At 50.6% G+C, this 17,066-nt stretch overlaps 5 protein-coding genes across 5 annotated transcripts; 3 read left to right on the top strand and 2 right to left on the bottom strand.

The window, feature by feature from the left end:
* Positions 1–1,893: 1,893 nt before the first annotated feature.
* N7539_001073 (uncharacterized protein) lies at positions 1,894–2,598 on the top strand (the record flags this gene model as incomplete). The annotated part of the gene is made up of 1 exon (XM_056930677.1): positions 1,894–2,598. One exon carries the CDS (start codon positions 1,894–1,896, stop codon positions 2,596–2,598), a length of 705 nt encoding a protein of 234 aa, XP_056794970.1.
* Positions 2,599–6,219: 3,621 nt separating this feature from the next.
* On the bottom strand, positions 6,220–7,503 carry N7539_001072 (glycoside hydrolase family 75 protein; the record flags this gene model as incomplete). Its single annotated transcript, XM_056930676.1, has 5 exons — positions 6,220–6,557; positions 6,627–6,775; positions 6,860–6,996; positions 7,095–7,160; positions 7,237–7,503. The coding sequence occupies 5 exons, from the start codon at positions 7,501–7,503 to the stop codon at positions 6,220–6,222; spliced, it is 957 nt and encodes a 318-aa protein (XP_056794969.1).
* A 1,858-nt stretch (positions 7,504–9,361) lies between these two features.
* N7539_001071 (mitochondrial 54S ribosomal protein bL33m) lies at positions 9,362–9,732 on the top strand (the record flags this gene model as incomplete). Its single annotated transcript, XM_056930675.1, has 2 exons — positions 9,362–9,374; positions 9,563–9,732. 2 exons carry the CDS (start codon positions 9,362–9,364, stop codon positions 9,730–9,732), a joined length of 183 nt encoding a protein of 60 aa, XP_056794968.1.
* Positions 9,733–10,514: 782 nt separating this feature from the next.
* On the bottom strand, positions 10,515–13,973 carry N7539_001070 (uncharacterized protein; the record flags this gene model as incomplete). Its single annotated transcript, XM_056930674.1, has 6 exons — positions 10,515–11,378; positions 11,431–11,484; positions 11,540–12,263; positions 12,316–13,316; positions 13,364–13,607; positions 13,693–13,973. The coding sequence occupies 6 exons, from the start codon at positions 13,971–13,973 to the stop codon at positions 10,515–10,517; spliced, it is 3,168 nt and encodes a 1,055-aa protein (XP_056794967.1).
* Positions 13,974–15,838: 1,865 nt separating this feature from the next.
* Positions 15,839–16,112, top strand: N7539_001069 (uncharacterized protein; the record flags this gene model as incomplete). The annotated part of the gene is made up of 2 exons (XM_056930673.1): positions 15,839–15,912; positions 15,980–16,112. 2 exons carry the CDS (start codon positions 15,839–15,841, stop codon positions 16,110–16,112), a joined length of 207 nt encoding a protein of 68 aa, XP_056794966.1.
* Positions 16,113–17,066: the final 954 nt, after the last annotated feature.

The following is a 17,066-nucleotide window of genomic DNA, read 5'->3' as shown; positions in this document are numbered from 1 at the left end:
CCACACTCATTCAGGATCAGTCTTCCTTCTCCTGCTTGGGAAGATGGGAAGATGGGAACCGGATGCACTCAGTAGCAGTGGGAGAGCAGCCACACACCCAGAGAGAGAGAGAGAGAGAGAGTTCGTTCAGGGCCGGACACCCAGATGGGACTAGTGTACTTTCTACCGTGACTCTTCACTCTTGGAGTCGGATGGGGAGTGTGTTAGTGTCGCACTCGGTGCGTCTATCTCCAAACTTGAACTGCAGCCCCACCCGACGATGCGAGAAAGTCATTCAGCCACAGGTCGACAGGGGTCTCGATGCGGTCGACGGGAGAGAGGGCAAAGAGAGAGTCCATTCACCGTGGGAGGTTCCCGTTCCTGCGGTGACGAGGAGGCTGAAGAGGGAAAAGGCGGAGGGACAGGAGGAGGCTGACGCTGGTAATCTTTCGAGGGTGATACCATGATTACCACCACACCCGGGGTACATACTGTACTGTACTGGGGTTACGGGTACTGGTACTGTACGCCTGGACGCAGGAGATGCAGATGCAGCGGTTGCTTTGCTGCTTGCTCCACGAGTCCCGTGTGACATACGCATCAATGATCAAGGCGGGACGACACGTGCTCTCGGGTCACTCTGGCGGCTGAAATACCGATACCGAGTGCCCCGGGGCCACGGACGGCTCGTCTGGCAGACCGTTCCTGACCGACGAGTCATCCGGAAGTTGGGATGCCAGAGAGTGTGACCGCGCTTCTCATCAGGGGATCGAGTTGGTCTGACATGGCGGTGTCCACTGAGCTACAGCCCCCTCTCCCCCGTCACTAGAGCACTAGTTCACGAGCGCCAGTCGACGAGTGACCTCATTGAGCCTGACCATGGCGATCCAGATTGGCACGGTCATTCGACTCGCACTGCTGAAGTGGATTCCTGGAGACGGTCATTGTGGAGCGATCTTCTTTTGATCTGTGTGTTTCCGGTTTGGGGGTCTGGGGACCTCTCACGATGAGTTTGACCCCAGGAGAGGGATTCCCTCCAGGCAGAGACCACTAGCGGAGTAGAGGAGTAGACCCGTAGACGAGGACTGAGAGTCGGAGTCTGCACTAGGCAGTACCGTGACCTCGATGGTGGTATAGATCGGAGAAAGGAAGACCGTCCGAATTCTGCGACATGATCTGACTCGCAGTAGACGCTCTGGTGCAGCGCCCCCCCCCCCCATTGACCACTACTTTCAAACCAGTCAACAGTCAAAGTAAACACTGAACGCAAAACCGTCAGATCAGTGGATCGTCGAGGGAATCCACTGGCACAATCCACACTCCACTCGCTTTCCCTCTGGTGTCCACAAGGCGAACAGGCTCCCGTCGACGCTATGACCCCACCAGACTGACAGCCGCAAAGTGGAGGTAGACTCTCACGACTTTGAGGTGCCAAGGTACTAGTGGTCTCTCTCGCGCCGGAAGAGAGTAGTATACTGAGAAAGACCAGTGTGGCTCATGCGGGCATCGTGACTGAAACAAAAAAAAAAGATATAAGACCTGCCACTGTCCCCCTCCACCTCATTAGACATTCTACACTGTCTTCATTTCCAGACAACACAACATCTCTTTGCAGACCATCCAAATAGTTGACTACAAGCTATTAGACTGGTACTCTGTCCATCCTTCCACCCATCTACCTCTAACTACTGTCCATACTCGTCGGCGTTGGTCCACCGCTATCATCATCTGACTCTCTTCCTCCTCATACTCTTCCCACCTCTCTCTCGTGGGATCCTCCTGTTTCAAACCGCCACACTGTCGGCCAAACGCCCCCAGCAGAACTCCCCCGAGCCCGGCGCCTCTCGTGACGATTCCCACCGCAGTTTGACCCGACGATTCTTCCGGATCGGCCGTTCCAAGACCGATTCCACGATGCCGGCTGCCATCGAGAGTGTCGAGCCGCCCATCGTGGTGCGCGACCTCCACGACGACGAGAGACTCGTCGTCGAGGAGTTTGATCGTCACGTGAAACATTGCAAGCCCTGCAACCTTGCCCTCGAGCTCAAGCAGGATACCCTGTGTGAGCGAGGCCATTTGCTGGCTCGGGACGTTCAAAAGTATCTCTATAGCGTGGATGGCAAGACCTTTTCGACGGTGGATCGAGAGAATGGCAAGACCATGCGTGTCAAACAACTTCATGCCAATCCGTATGCTCGCAGATTGCTCGACAACATCGCCAATGGACGTCGTCTGTCGTCACCGCGTCGGGGCCGGGCGACGCATGTCAAGCCGCCCGTCACACCTCCTTCTCCCTCGCCTCGTCGGTCCACCTCCATTCGGGAATCATACGATGCCACCTATCAAGTTCCCCCGCGACGTACCGATCTGGTGATTGAACATCGCCAACCTCGCTCGCGCGAACAGGCCGAGTCCCCTCGGCCCTCGTCCAGCACGCGCATCATCGAGAGGTCCCCATTTCACAACAAGCCCCGAGTCGTCGTCTACCCGTCACCGCATACCTCGCCCAACCGCAGCTCACACAGCCGAGGCTCGCTGTATGAGGCGGATCACCAGGATCGGGTGGAGCGTCACTATGAAGGGAAACATGTGCGGCGACGCTCCGACTACTACCGCTGAACAGGGATCCAATCCTGGTCAACCCACAGTATGCAGTTGAGAGGGAAACGCCATGCCTAACTCGTCCAAACACTCTGCGGATTTCACAAAACCTCATCCTCTCATGAAGAGGGTGTTGACTATGCTTCTCGCGTGGATTGCGAACCGGTCACCTCGTGAGCTCGACTCGGCTCGACAGAAAAGAGCAAGAGAGCCAGAAGAGCCGAGCACCAACTTCTCCCCCCCTTTACACAGAACTACGTCTGAATGGCGCACTGGGATGCAGCCTTTTTCCGCCCCGCCCCTTCATCTCAGTACAGTTCAGTTCTTCTTTAGTCGAGGAGAGAGAGAGATGATATTCTATGAATACGTATCTGCTCAAATTTGTCTCCATGCAAGCAAGATCTTGCACGACTGAACGGTCAATTTAGCTTCTCAATCAGAAGTGACGACCATTGACATTGGCTTGTTGGCTCCACGACTCGACCATCTCTGGGCACTTGTACCCTGCCGGCATGTCAATGCAGAAGAGTCGAGTCGCAACCAATCAAAGACCACAGGAGAAACTTGCGTTATTCTCCGATTCTTGATTTTCCAATCCAGTTTACTGCTTCTTCTTCTTCTTCTTCATCATCCTCTTCTTCCTCTTCAGTGTGGATTCCCCTCTTCCATTGTGTCCCTTGATTGGACATTGGAGTCGGATGACTCACACACACAGGAAGGGATCTCAAGAAAGCGTGCAGCTCAACCTGCATGACTTGGCGGGCTTTTTTGTGTTTTTTTAATTGGAAATTGCCAATGTTGCATATTTCTTTTGTCATGATCCAGATGGATGGGAGTCACGAGATGCAGTATGCCGATGATGAGTACCTAGGTCGTCAATCTTTGTGTGGTCATCTCTAGAGATACCAAATCATGATAAATGCAATGACACTCATTTGGTCTGCAAATCTGAATGTCAACAGTGGGGCCAGTGGCTCGATACGCAGAGCTCCTCCAATTATGTACAACTGTACATGAGTCATGGTCGGCCGGGAACACACACACAAGTATCTCTAGACCCGCCCATCTGCCTGCCGAGGACCACTACCAAGGACCAACTACCATGTCATTGGATTGTGCCAGCCGAAAGCTCTCGGATCAACACAATCAGAGTCCATAGGCACGCACTCAATACAGAGAATAAGAAAGGTCATTTTTCACGTCAAGTCCTGTCTGTAATGTCAAGTACCGACTAACAGACCATCACTTTACCTGCCGGGCGTGGTATCCCGAACTCGAGAGTATTATTGGAGTCATGAGTTGGTACATAGCTACCTAAAAAGGCGTCACACCTCGATTCGAGACCCCGACCGATCTGCATGATAAAAGTCCATTCCCGCTGGTGCCTGCAGTAGACACCTACATACACCGAGGAATTACACACCTACGCAGGGGGAGATATTCTCGGTCTGACTCACGGAAGCGGGGCCCTAGGTATCTCCTCGATCACTTGGCTAGTAAAGCTGGGTGAGGTGCTTGGGCGACTGTTTCCATGCTGGACTCTTGTTTGTCACAGTAGCGACTAGCGAGTACTCAAGGTAGACGTTCCCGTAGACACATGTGTGAAAGTCATGTCGGTTGACCTACTACTTCATAATGGTCAGGACTCAGTCGTGACAGAGCCACTACTAAACCGGTAGGACTGCTAATTTGGCGTTGAATTTCGTACAAAGTACGAGAGAGTGTGGCGGTGTTTCGACAAGGCGTACTATTTGGCGGAGCGACTAGGCTTAAACAGGTTACAATACCCATACCGCTGAGCTACCTCAATTACCGGTATTTACGCTCCTGGATTAGTTTGCAGATTGCAATTAAACAGTGGTTTAAGTTTGAGAAATTTACAGAAGTGTAGAGTGTAGCGAGGGCCTCAGAGGAGGAAAATTTGTATACATTGATTTACTTTTGTCCTTTCCCCCCCCCCCCCCCCCCTATCTCGGTCCCTCTGTACTATTGGGGGCGGCTATTGTGTTTCGAGTCGAGTCATCTGAATCATCTGATAAACTGCTGGATGGTACGGCGATTGTTGCTAATTACGGAAAAGGGCTCAGGCTAGAGTTTGAAATAGTAGCAGCGTCGGCGGCGGTGGCAGCAGAGAGCGAGATGAAGGGGGCATGTAAGCGAGCAAACTGCTTCAAGCTCGTATGAGCAAAGGAGGATTTTGTACTGTAGAAGTACATTAGTACAGTATTGACTACGCTCCTACAGTAGTTGCGTAGTGCTGTACATACCTACAGGGTGTGTAACAGTTCCTGGATTAGGTCGATGGATTGTCCGTCAGATGATCTGGCACCTAGAGTTGTAAGTAACCAAGTATGGATCGCCCCCACATCCCAAAGAGCCTCATCGCATCCACTCCCCCCACACTCCCACCAAGAATACTCGATTGTACTGAGTTTAATTGAGAATCAAGGGGTCCCCGGCAGAGCCGCCCGTTTCGAGCATCCAGTTTCACGGCCCATACATCATTCCCGTGCACGAATGACCCTTCCCCGTCTGGCTTAAAACAACCGTTCTAAATCAGAAATAGAAATTTCCAGTGCGCGATAGAGGTCGTTCCGGTCAGGTGACTCCCTTGAGCGCTGGATGTGGACTCGCATATCGTGTTTATATGCTATGCATGAATATGTCTTTCTTCCCGCGCGGCGGAGTTGCCGTGATCTTTGATTGCTGACCTGATTCCAGCAAGGACGGAAATCCTTCTGATTTGGGAGATTCTATCTATTTACCAGGTCATCCCTAAGGAAACCTAGACGAGGTACTTGAACCTCATGTAAAAGCAACTCCACTCCCGCTAGGTGGCACCTCCGTGTTGTGTCATGGGCATACGTCTGCGGGAGATCTGGACTTATGACTGTATTCATTTGCGCACAAATACAGAAAGACGTATATATTGGTGTCTGATATCAATGTCAGCAACATGTCCCTTGGGACTTTGATCACAATCACAGAGTCGAGGAGGCTCGCAAAATGATTGGGCTGAAACCCGAGGCTCACTGCATTAAACAAAGGGGGTTTTCGTTCAATTTGAAGCATCTCGTTCCGGTGGCCGCACCGATAACCTGATTCGCAAGGCCAGTAACTCCTTACGACTCGATGATGCTCTTGTGACGATTCACTCCAAATGAAGACATAATATTCCCGGGACGTATCAAACGCAGATCTGATGCAGCATTTTATACTGCCAGAAAAATGGATAGTGAATACGAATGCGGAAATATGTGCTTTCCAATTCATTCTTGCGCAGCCAATCTTCCAAAAAAACCACCCAGCCGATCACAGATTTTGACATGGGCCAACTAATGCATTCCCAACCTCTCGGGTACCCCATCTGTCAGACTCTTCAAGAGCTAGAACACACCCCGCTCTTACAGACCAGAGTACCAGAGCAGTCGTTGTACGACGAGCAAGGAGCACCTATTCAAGTCAGTGTTAGCATACCAGCTCTCGAAACCGAAGACGGGGAATCAGAGATTAAGATCGACGGAAAGAAGGGGACAGGTTCAATTACCAGCGCAATGTCCCGCCCACTCGCAAGTCACCACCGAAGGATCCGATGTACATTTACCACTCTTGCAGACCAAGACGTCGGAACAATCATTATTAGAAGAGCAGGAACTCCCTGTAAATTTTCCGTGTATTAGCAGCTGATTGGTGAGTGACTTGACACTCATCGGGTTCTTTGATTAGCTGGGACTCACCTTCGCAATGGCCGGCCCACTCGCAGGTCGTTCCGGTTGGACTGCTTCCCGAGGCGGAAGTTGTGGTGGTTAAAGTGGTGGGTGACCCACCACCCGAGATGAGGTTGAGGTTCTTAGCCAAAGCCGTAACAAGCCGATCTCCAATGGACCGGAGGGTGCTGAAGTTGGTGATATAGTTGTTGTTAAGTGCACTGCTGGGCAGAACGGCATCCCTCCCAGTGAACATGATATCTTCAACGACTGGTCAGTGTATGGGTTGAGACAAGAAAGAACGCGTGAGTGAGAGAGATGTGATCACAGCCAACATACAAGTCACATCAACAGCGCCGTGTCCACTGTTTCCATTCAGGTCATCGTTGGGGAAACAGGTACGTGCCATCAGCCACGAAGCTTCTCCGATCACTTGAGGTGTGTCGCCATCGGTATCGCCGAAGATGCCGTAGAACATCTTGCCGTTACTGTCAAGATGTGTGAGTGATTGTCAGCATTGAAGCATTTATTTCCCCCCCTCCTGCTATCCACTTCAGAGTGATCAAACATACCAGATGACTGCACCGACGTTATTTCCAGGAAGAACGCTCTGGTAAGTAGTGGCAAACTTATCGGGAATGACAATAAAAGGTACCTCGTAGGCAGCCAGAGCACCAAAATTGGTGCCGGGCTGGCCATCGGGATTTCCCTAGATTGAAAAACAAACGAAGAGATGTCAGCCCGTCTGGGGACCGTAAATTGTATACACCGTAATGAATGCTGAACAGGAGCCAGTGGCAAACACACCTTGCATTTGTAGTCGAGACCGTCACAGTCCACGTCCATATCAGCCACCCAGACAAAAGCAGCACCCTAACAAAAGTCAGCGGTGGCGAAATCATTGCCAGTCTCTGCAGAGACAATCTCATTTGATCCAGGAGCTCCATACCTCACTGAAGCCACTCCAGTCACCGTGAATTGTACTTTTCGCAGCCCCACTATCACCGTTCACAGGATAAGTCGAGTCCTTGGCCGCAACACTGGCCTTGGCAGCAGCGCTCTTGAGGGCTGCAACGGGAACAGTGGACGAGGCCGCAAAAAAGCTTGCGGGAGGTCCAGCCGTTGGATGATTATAATCTGCACCATTGACACTCTGCGCCAGAGCAGGAGCAACCAGAGCTAGAGAGGCTGCGAGGGCCGAGAATTTGATTGCCATGGCAAAGTCACCGGTGTACCTTCAACTGCCGGGTGCTGAATATGAGAAATGTGATGTGAGGTCGGACAAGACCTGCTATTTATCTTGCTGGACAGATCTGCTGGTCCGGTGATCTAGTCGGCGGAACTGACTTGAATCTTATGGATCCCCAAACAACGCCCGGTGTGGCCTTGCAAGACAATCGCTGTGATTCCCGTGAAGCGAGTTGCATTAGCTCGGATAGGATAGGTCATAACACATGTCAAATGGGTCAGACTCAGGAGACCCACGTGCGAGGTAAGATCGGAAGATAATTGTGCGTTTTCGCCCTGATGAAACCTCCGCTCGGGGCGTCTACCCCTGTTGCGGAGGCATAGGCAAATACGAGCCTGAGCTTTCGTCCCTTGGAGTGAAGATCCATAGCAGCAAGATTTTCCGAGATCCAAATTGACTGACTCAACTACTGGTCAGCATGAGTGAAGTCCTTGTTGGTCATTCTCCATATCTGCATTGGCCGTGCACTGTGGGGTTGGTGGAGATCATGCCATGATCTGTAGATTGAGCAGTGATGGAAACACCAAGTCCGTCGATGGTCAAGCAGGTCAGAGATCAAAAAGTCAAGTCGCAAGCATTCTTCAACCCGCGATGTCAGTCTTAAACAACAAACACGTTCTCATTTCCTCCACACTCTCAATTGACCTTCTCCTGCCCGACGTACAGTAGGATCCACGCGAGTACGACAAGCCTAAAGAAGCTTAGCTCATGGGGAAGGAGGAACCTTGATCTAACCTCTTATGGACTAGTGTTGTCAGACAAGCTTAACCGATGCAACCTCTTGTCTCGGCCAATCAAGGCTGCAAGATTGTGAACTGTCGGCCACTTCGGTGATCCGATCAAACTTGTTGATTGCCCCGACCCGTCGTTTGACAAACCATCATATCCCACCTACCACTCAGGCAGGTGAGATAATGAGGAGCATCAATTGTACGCGTAAAATCATGTATGAGATGGTTTAAGGGAACGTACCGGTGGACGAGGAGTGATCGTCGTCACAGCTCGACTCAAGCCCAGGCCGGACCGTTGACACTCGATTGCATCGACGAAGTGCTGAGGATCTGAAGCCTGCGGTGCCACTGCCTGTCATATGTTGTCATATAGTACATGCAGACCGTACATGTCTGCAGTCTGCACCGTCACCGGTGTGCTTCGCCGGATACTTCTGCTTGTTGCCCGGCGCTTTGCCCGGAATACTGTACATAAGACCGGTCTTACTGATGCGCCCAGAAACGCATGGTGATCCCTGAGGAATCAACAGTCAACAGGTTGTACTTTGTCATGCAAGATCCAGCCACCTTGCCCGGCATATCGCTTGATCCGGATGAACTCGACCATATCAAGGCAACACAATTTCCAGCACTTCTGTCTGCTTTGGGTATGACAGCATCAAGCTCAATTTGTTTCTCTAAAATCAAATGACCCCGCGGAAGAGACTTCGCCTTTCAATCGACGTCCGGATGGAGCTGCAGGCAGGTTGTCAGCTGCCGAGCTGGAGTCGTCAAGTTGTCAAGGTGGACGGCCCAGCCAGGGCGTCCATCGGCACTCCAGTCTTGTCACTCGGGCTATCTCCATTAATGCAGGCACTGGCAATAGTAGTACCTGCAGTACCGAAGTATCACTATAGGAGTATGGGTGACCTCCAGGCTGGAGTCAGTCGGACGGGACTCCGGGGGGAGCATGCCCGGCTGACTCAGCAACACATATCACGTGATTCTCTCCGGCTTCTGGCCGGAGGATGATGAATTTGTCCGTGTCCGTGGCCGCGACATCGAAAAGTTGTTGGATCATCGCCCGATTACTCCGTTGGCAAACCCCGGTCACAATGGCGAAGAAAGGTGGGTAAAAAGTCTTCCTACACCGAAGAAGGACTGCTGGTTCTGTGCGCGCCAATGCAGGCAATCTTCTTTGACACACCGTCGGCTCAGCTAGCTTCACATCGCAAAACGAGCAAGCGGCCGTCACCTTGGTCGTTGCGGCCGACGTGATTCTCCATAGAGTGCTAACTCCCTTTTCACTGAAATAGCAAAGTCCCGAACTATCACCGTTCGGTTGATCTCCATGGCCATGACTGGCTTCTACCGCACCATGATCCGGCCCCGCACGCATCGACCGCTATCCATGCTCAAGTACGATCCTGTCGTCAAGAAGAAGGTGCTTTTCCTCGAGGCGACCAAGGGTGGAAAGGCGAAATAAACTCGACCGCTCTTCTGATTTTCCGTTATACCTCCTACCATTATCACGCCGATCATCTTTTTTCCCGGACCAGCATCCAAGTCTTCGACGGACCGCATGATGGACAGAGGGCATCAGATCCTACTCGAATACCTCAACCTTCTCTCTGCATCTGTAAAGGACCTTGATCCTGCTTTGCGAGCATTCCGAGCATGTCCATGATACGTGCTGGTTGAGAATGGCAAGAACTAATGAGTTGAGTGCTCAAACATGTACAATACTATCCGCAAAGTGAGCCGAGAGCCCAGCCCTGGTATCGCTTCACTTCTCTTGGAATTTTTTCTTTTCCCTCGGCGTTACAAGCATCGCGAATTTAGGCTTTGAAGTTCGAAAAATACCACTTGATATCCCGCTTTTGGAGGTTCTGTCCTTGTGAGGTTCACAGTCTGCTGTTTCAATTGCGCATGATAACATGTAGGCTACATGAGGTTGAGAGGTGATGAGCACCGTTGCTCAACAACCCCCTTTCCGAACACGATTATGAGATGCTGCACGTGTGTCGCATGCGTGGCTATTGCTTCTTCTTTCTTTCGCATCGACAGAACAAGCCAGATGGCTATGTTCTTAGGTAATGTCAAACTGGAATCCTTAAACTAAGAGCTGCTGCTTGCAGGTGGACGCGCAAAAACACTACCCTGCTCCGCGCTCCTGATTGAATCGTGCATTATAGTGGTCGCCTGTATGCGTTGAGCGGCAGAGGGGTACTTAGCAAGACCAGTTCGGCAGTGATCCAAGAACTCCAACTAACCTCTGGAACGTCGCTTTCCCCGGCCAGCACCGCTGGCACGACTTTCCGCTTCTGGATTGCTCGAGGCTGAGACAAGACCTCTTACGCCTGGACGGTGCGCAGATGACGTCGCTCGGCCGGACGTCGAGGGCTGTCCTTGTTGCATCTCTGTCTCCAAAGCCCGAATTCGACTGTACGTCCACTTAGTTGCATGTTTGGTGACTTTGGCCGGCGGCTGAGCGGCATTAACCACTGATCCTTTGGTATCTTGTTTGCCGCCTTGAGCGGACTTAGTCTCCGTGGCAGCTGGCTCGCTCAATTTCCCAGTGCTTTGCTTTTGACACTGCACAAAGTCAACTGTCTTGCGCTTCTTGTTCGCTCGTTGAAGGTCTGAATCCGTATCCTGAGGTATGTCGAACACTTTCGAGGTGTCTACCTCATCACCTCGGGCAGAATTGTCGTTCTCGTTGCAATCTCGAGGATCACCGGCATGAGCAGCATCTTTTTCGTTCTCCTTATTCGTCTGATGACCAGCTGCAGAAAGCAAGAACTCGTCAGACATGAACAAGCTCGCAAAGTCCGCAGACTCCTCGAATTTATTTCGTGTCGGCGACAACTGATTGTTCAGTTGGGAGAATGGAACGATTCCTGCCGGACTGTTCTCGACATGCGCTGGTTTATTTCCCTGAGATCGCATGGCTTGCTCACGCTCGTGAAACCTTTCCTGCGTCTGTCTTAATTGCTCTTGGAGATCGTTTCTTTCACGGCACGAGTCCGCTTCAGCCGCTTGATACTTCTTTATCTCGGCCTTCTGAGCTTCAATTTGAGCCGTGCGCTCAGCGCAGAGTTGAGTGAGTTCTTCAATCTGCTGGTTCTTTGCCTGTTCCTGTTGCTTATAAGTTCGGGTCCTTCAATTCAAACATGAAACGTACCTCAACCTGGCGCTCAGTCCTATGGTCATTCAGTGACTGCATGGCTTGAGCCTTCTGTTCCATTAGCAACAGCCATATTTCGCATGTCATATCAGGGTACCTAGCTTACCAGAGCATCTTTTACGTCACGCAGCTCAGTCACTGTCAGCTCCGCCTCTTCTAAATTGTTTTCCATCTCTCCATCAAGAGCCAGTAACTCTCGCCTCAATCGATCCTCCGACTTTTTCTGGGTAAGGTTGTGTTCAGCGGTCATGTCGTGCCGGACCTGCTGCACCTCCAATTCAATGGTGCCTCTCAAGGCTGTCTGCTCAGTTTGCAAGTCATGCACGCGAGCCTCCGAAAGTTTCAATTTCTGTTCCGCTTCGGTAAGCGACGTTTGTAGTTTCACAATATTAAAGTCCTTATTTCGGCTCAACTCCTTGAGACTTTCAGCTGCCGATGATAATGCTTCGATCTGAATCTTCAGGCTCGCATCTTTGGCGATCCTTTCCGCCAGCTTATGATCCCTCTCATGGCCTGTAACTGAAGCCTTCACTTCTTCCAACTTACCGTCGAACTCTTGGAATCGAAGTGCAAGAGTCTCGTTGGAGCGAGACACGGCATCCAGGAAAGTGTTCATGTTGTTGAGCACAGGGTCAACTGCACATATTTCTTCCCTGAGTGACCCGTATTCCGAGCGACAGCTGGTAAGTTGCTGAAAAATTTCTGACTCTGGACCAACAAGTTGCGCCTTGATGGTTTGCAAACTTTCTTGAACGCCAGTAAGAATTCGAGAGCTAATTTTATTATTACTTTCAATTCCATCGCCAAGGCATGATGTGATCTTTTCGACTCTGAACACGATCAGTTAGTTTTGCTTTTCTCATCCGTGATAGTGTCGCTTACTGAGATGTCATGTTTCGAATGATCTCCGCAAAATCATGGATTTCAGTCTTTTCATCAGAAATTCTCTCACTGAGAGTCTGAGTGAAATCATGAACCTGGCCGAAGGCGCTGTTCAATGCTGTGAGGATTTCATCCTTGAAGCCGCGTCCGTTGGTGGCAATTGCCTTGAGCATGATATCGAGCTGTTGCATTGCCTTCACCTGATGCTCTTCGATTTGTCTCATTTGCTTGGTCTGGGAAAGAGCGTGATTCTGGATGAACGATTCCAGCCTCAAATTGCGATTTCTTTCAGTCAGAAGATCCGTTTTGTTACAATCAATCTGCTCTTGTGCCAGTGACAGAGCCTGCTCCAACAGGGCAATCTGTTGGTCTTTTTCTGCAATCTTCTCACGCTGTCGGTCGGTAACCGTTTCAATCTGACTGATAGCGAGCCTCATATCGTTGATCTCTTGAAAGAGATTGTTTTTCTCCTGCTTCAGATCAGCGGCCGTCTCCTTGCATCGCTCATGATCTTCACGCAGTAGCTCGTAATCTCGTCCCAGTTCGTCAATGACTTGTTTCAATTTTCTGATTTTAAGCTTCCAGTCTTTGAGACAGCTTTGCGCTTTATCAACTTCGACCTGCTTCTTCCCTACGGCCAGTTGCGTCTCCTCTAGACGATGGTGCAACATTTCTCTCTCGACCATGAGTTCTTTGTTCTGTGCCTCGATTCGACGTTGGCTGTTGGAAATCTCAATTTCGTGTTCCTCCCGTTGCCTCATTCTTCTTATGAGCATCTCGAACAATGTTTCTTCACTATACGAGACAATGTCCGTCTTGTTGCTCGAGTTGGATCTCCCTTCACGTCGAGGTGCAGCCTTCCGATTTTCGAGCCGGGTCTTGGAGACTCGATTTTCATCTTTCGATTTCAACACCTTAGCGAGAGACGGCGTCTGTGTCGCCGCTTTTTTAAGAAAGTGCCCTCGAGCGGCGTGAGTGTCGCCGTTTGAGGGTATTTTGGTCTTCTTCTTGTCAGAATATGAGACGTTGCGGTTGGGATTGCACATACCATGATGCTGCTGCCGTGTCTCGTCTGCATTGATGGAACCATGTCAACGTCCAGTACCTGATCACCAGCTCCGGTTTTGCCGGCGGAATCCCCATGCTCTTGATCCGACAGCATGACTATCTCAGCGAGCTCCGGAGATACTCGAGCTTCGGGAAGTGTGGGATGTGTGGGGAGTGAGCTCTTTGGCTGAGGACACGGACTGCCATCCTGAAGGGGATGCTGCATATCTTGCCGGACAGGGCTACTGCGAGAGAAAAGTGACTCCCTTAGAAGAAGACTGGTCAGAAGACTGCCAACTGCTTACCGCTAGCAAGAAAGAATACACTCACTGGGTTTGAGGTGATATGATCTTGCTGACTTCACGTTGTGGCTTGGCGTTGCCTCGAGCTGGCATATTGTGGTGATATGCCGAACGATGAATCGGCTTCAGTGCAAAGCCTTTTTGTTGGACCGATGGTTTTGCGAAGGAAAAGCCAGTCATATCTACGACCGAGCTCTTTGGCCGCTGCATGAGAGGTGGCTTGGAATTTCCTGCCTGAGTCCCAGGAAGTGGCTCCGATGGTTCTTCCTCGGCGTCTTCCGCCAGGTTCTTTGAGTCAGAGGATTTCATGGTGCAGAGGAAACAACAACTCAAAGATACCTTAGATAGGGTCCTAAGTTGGAAGTGAATATGAGAAAATATACATGAGGGTAGTTGATCGAGAGCGGGGTTATGGTGCGATGTGATATTGAGGCAAGAGCGAGTGTCCCGTGACAGGGTAACCCTTCACGCGGTTATTACCGCGAGCAGATGGCCACCTGAGATGATCTTTGCTCTAAATGGATCTTCTCATTGAACCCATCGACATGATTCATGTACTTCGAGTCACCAAGCTTTAAGGGACTTATGGCGTGCTGGCATCGGAATGGCCGTGTCGTCTATCTCTCCATTTTCTGATGATTGAAGTGCCGAGGCTGGTGCATCACCTCGTGAACAGAAGTAATTTCACCGTGACCCAGTGTAAAGAGTTTCTCTGCTGTTATCACTTACCTCGTCATAAGCATCCGTTTCTTTCGAAAAGGCATATGGAGATGCTGACTTTATTCCAGTTTCAATTTCCATCTGTTCTCCTCTTCGCGCTGACTTATTTGAGTAAGTTGAAGGACTGGATCTCGAATCAATCATGTCAAGGTTGCTTGCCAGGGTGTCTGGCAACCTGACTGTTCTGAATGTGGGATAACAAGACCACCAATCTTGCGCAGTGACTTGATGTAGCTACACGCCGGCAATTGATAGAAAGCCATCTTGCCGCGAAAAGAACGCCTTCAAAGTCACACCAAGGATAGCAGTCTCGCAACTTATACAACTTGGGCAAGCATTGTTAGTAGTTAGTAGTTAGTAGTTCCTAGTTCCAAGTACTACGATATCAGGTCATCAACTACTTACTATATCAGGTTACTGCAAGCTCTCGGCGATATCCCCCTAAACGAGCGGCTAAGGTCGCTAGATAGGGAACAGCAACAGCCCCGGGCCGAACTGAAGTTAACTGGAAGTATGAAGAGCTAGATCTTAGAGGTAGTAGTGGATGTATCACATGGCGCTCAAGCCTGTCAGGTCTGAAGTAAAATGAAAACAAAAAGTGTTTCTCAAGCGCTGAGTGTAACGCATTGAATTTAGAAGATATAAGAGAGTAGTACCTGGCATCTTATCTCAACACGGTCGGCCTCGTCTCCCAGTCGTTAGGTTATGTAAAACGCTTCATTGATCCGACGTCCGAAAGTTGCATCCCGAATCAATTCAAGAAAGCGGCGGTCGAAGCTGAGAAAATGCCGAATTTTGACAATGTTAGAGAGCTTGACTTGATCATCCGAGGCTGCCACCAACACTAGCAACCAGACGCCCATGGTAAGCTTCCTAATAACTTACTCCTGCAGTAGCTTTGTAAATATCCCTGCTGACTGTGTGACAGGTGTCGGGGCGCATGGATCGTTAGGGTTCAAGCTGCCAATCTGAAACTGCACATCCCCGCGTAGGCCACATCTTCTTTCATGCACGATGAAACATCAATGCCCCGTACGTTTCCTGCAGCTTGTCTGGAATCCCGGACCGGGATTGGTGTCCGGCCCGCCGCCTCAGACAGTACATGAAAGAAATGGAACAGAGGAGTAAGCAACTAATCATAGTGGATGTGTTATTCTCGACTTTGCATCACCGTATCCAGCCGGAAAACATGATCGGAATCTACCCAAGCAGTAGTATAGTGAGAACTTAAGACTACTACTAGTTAGGTAGTTAGTTACCGAGTACCGACTTACCAGGTTGCCACTGCTCTGCCGAAGACTCAAATTTGGGTTAGGGCCATCAGGGAATCGGGCTTTCTCAGAGACTCCACATGCGGCGCATACTTTCTCGTATTGACTTTTTCTTCGAAGATGGAAGGATGCGCGCGCTATGCAGAATTGAGATAGTCGACAGCAGAAGTTGATCCATCCAAAATGTCTAGTCCTCTGGAGGTTTGTGAGTTTCGAACCAGTCCAGACTCCAGACAGCTCTGGTTTGTTGACCTGCAGTAAGTCAATGTGACAGGTGAACTGCTGGATCGCCTGCCGTTTTCCATACACAAAGGGCATATGCAGGTCTGGCCGAGCTCGGCCACCGAGACAAGCCACGAAATTCAAGGAGCGACCGGTTGGCTTGCATCCTATCGACGCTGACGCGGTGGGCGGTGAAGAACGTGGCGGCCACGAGATTTCCGAGCAAAAAGTCTAGAAGAAAGTCAAATCTGTCGCGTGGCAGTTACATTCTCACGGCGTTGCCAATGCCCAAGTTATAGGTGCTGCGCAGTACTGCAGTGGGCACGACAATTGACGGCGTAGCGTCATCTGCATAGGCCATAGAGTCGCCAGGGATTGTGAAAGTGGTACTGGCTATCATTCCGCCTTGTATTGCTAGTTTGCTACAGAGTTTCTGATCCCAAACCGCCCAGCCTCTAGAGATAGAAGTGCCAAGAGATCGAGGTGGAACGCCTACGGTATTCATCGGGCAGTTTACGGCTTACTGGGCTGCCCACTGACCACTCACTGTCATGGTAGACACTTCATCTCAATGCTTGGGGGCATTCGGAGCCCCAGGAATGTGTTTTGAACCGATTTGAGAGACAAGTGATCCGCCTTATAATATGGTTTGCTCGCACAAGACCCAGCAAGGCGGAGAAAGTCCGTAAGATCCGCTTTATGAGTCGAAGACTGCCACTAACCGCGCTTGATGCTTTCCCTCAAAGTCCTCCAACACTGCATCGAAACAATTCGCGATACGTTTCAGACAAGCTCTGTTTGCTCAGCATTTCTGCACTATACGATCGGAACGCCGAAACCCTGCAAGGATTCAGTCGATTTGTACATTTTACGCCGAGACGGCGATGCCGACGACTTTACCAGGACAAATTATCCGAAACCTTCGTAGCCTGCAGCCAGAACCAGCTTTAAGTCGTATCTCAAAGACTACGGCTCGGCGAATGACCGGCCTGCTTGCAGTTCTCGGACAGTTCACCCACCAAGGGATCCAGTAACCAGTGGTCGAGGAAGATATCAGTGATCCAGTACACTCCACCTGATCAAGCCGCAGTTAAAACTAGCCATCTTTCAATCTCCCCGGGCAGCAATCCCATCTTGGTCAATTCGGACATACAGTAGTAGTAGTAGTCGTGGCAGTAGTGAGAAATGG

The sequence above is a fragment of the Penicillium diatomitis genome (genome assembly GCF_028827545.1).
Source record: "Penicillium diatomitis strain IBT 30728 chromosome Unknown utg000001l_segment0_segment0, whole genome shotgun sequence".
Classification (NCBI taxonomy): Eukaryota; Fungi; Ascomycota; class Eurotiomycetes; order Eurotiales; family Aspergillaceae; genus Penicillium; species Penicillium diatomitis.
The sequence above is the reverse complement of the archived record's forward strand: the minus strand, read 5'-3'. Positions and strand labels throughout refer to the sequence as shown.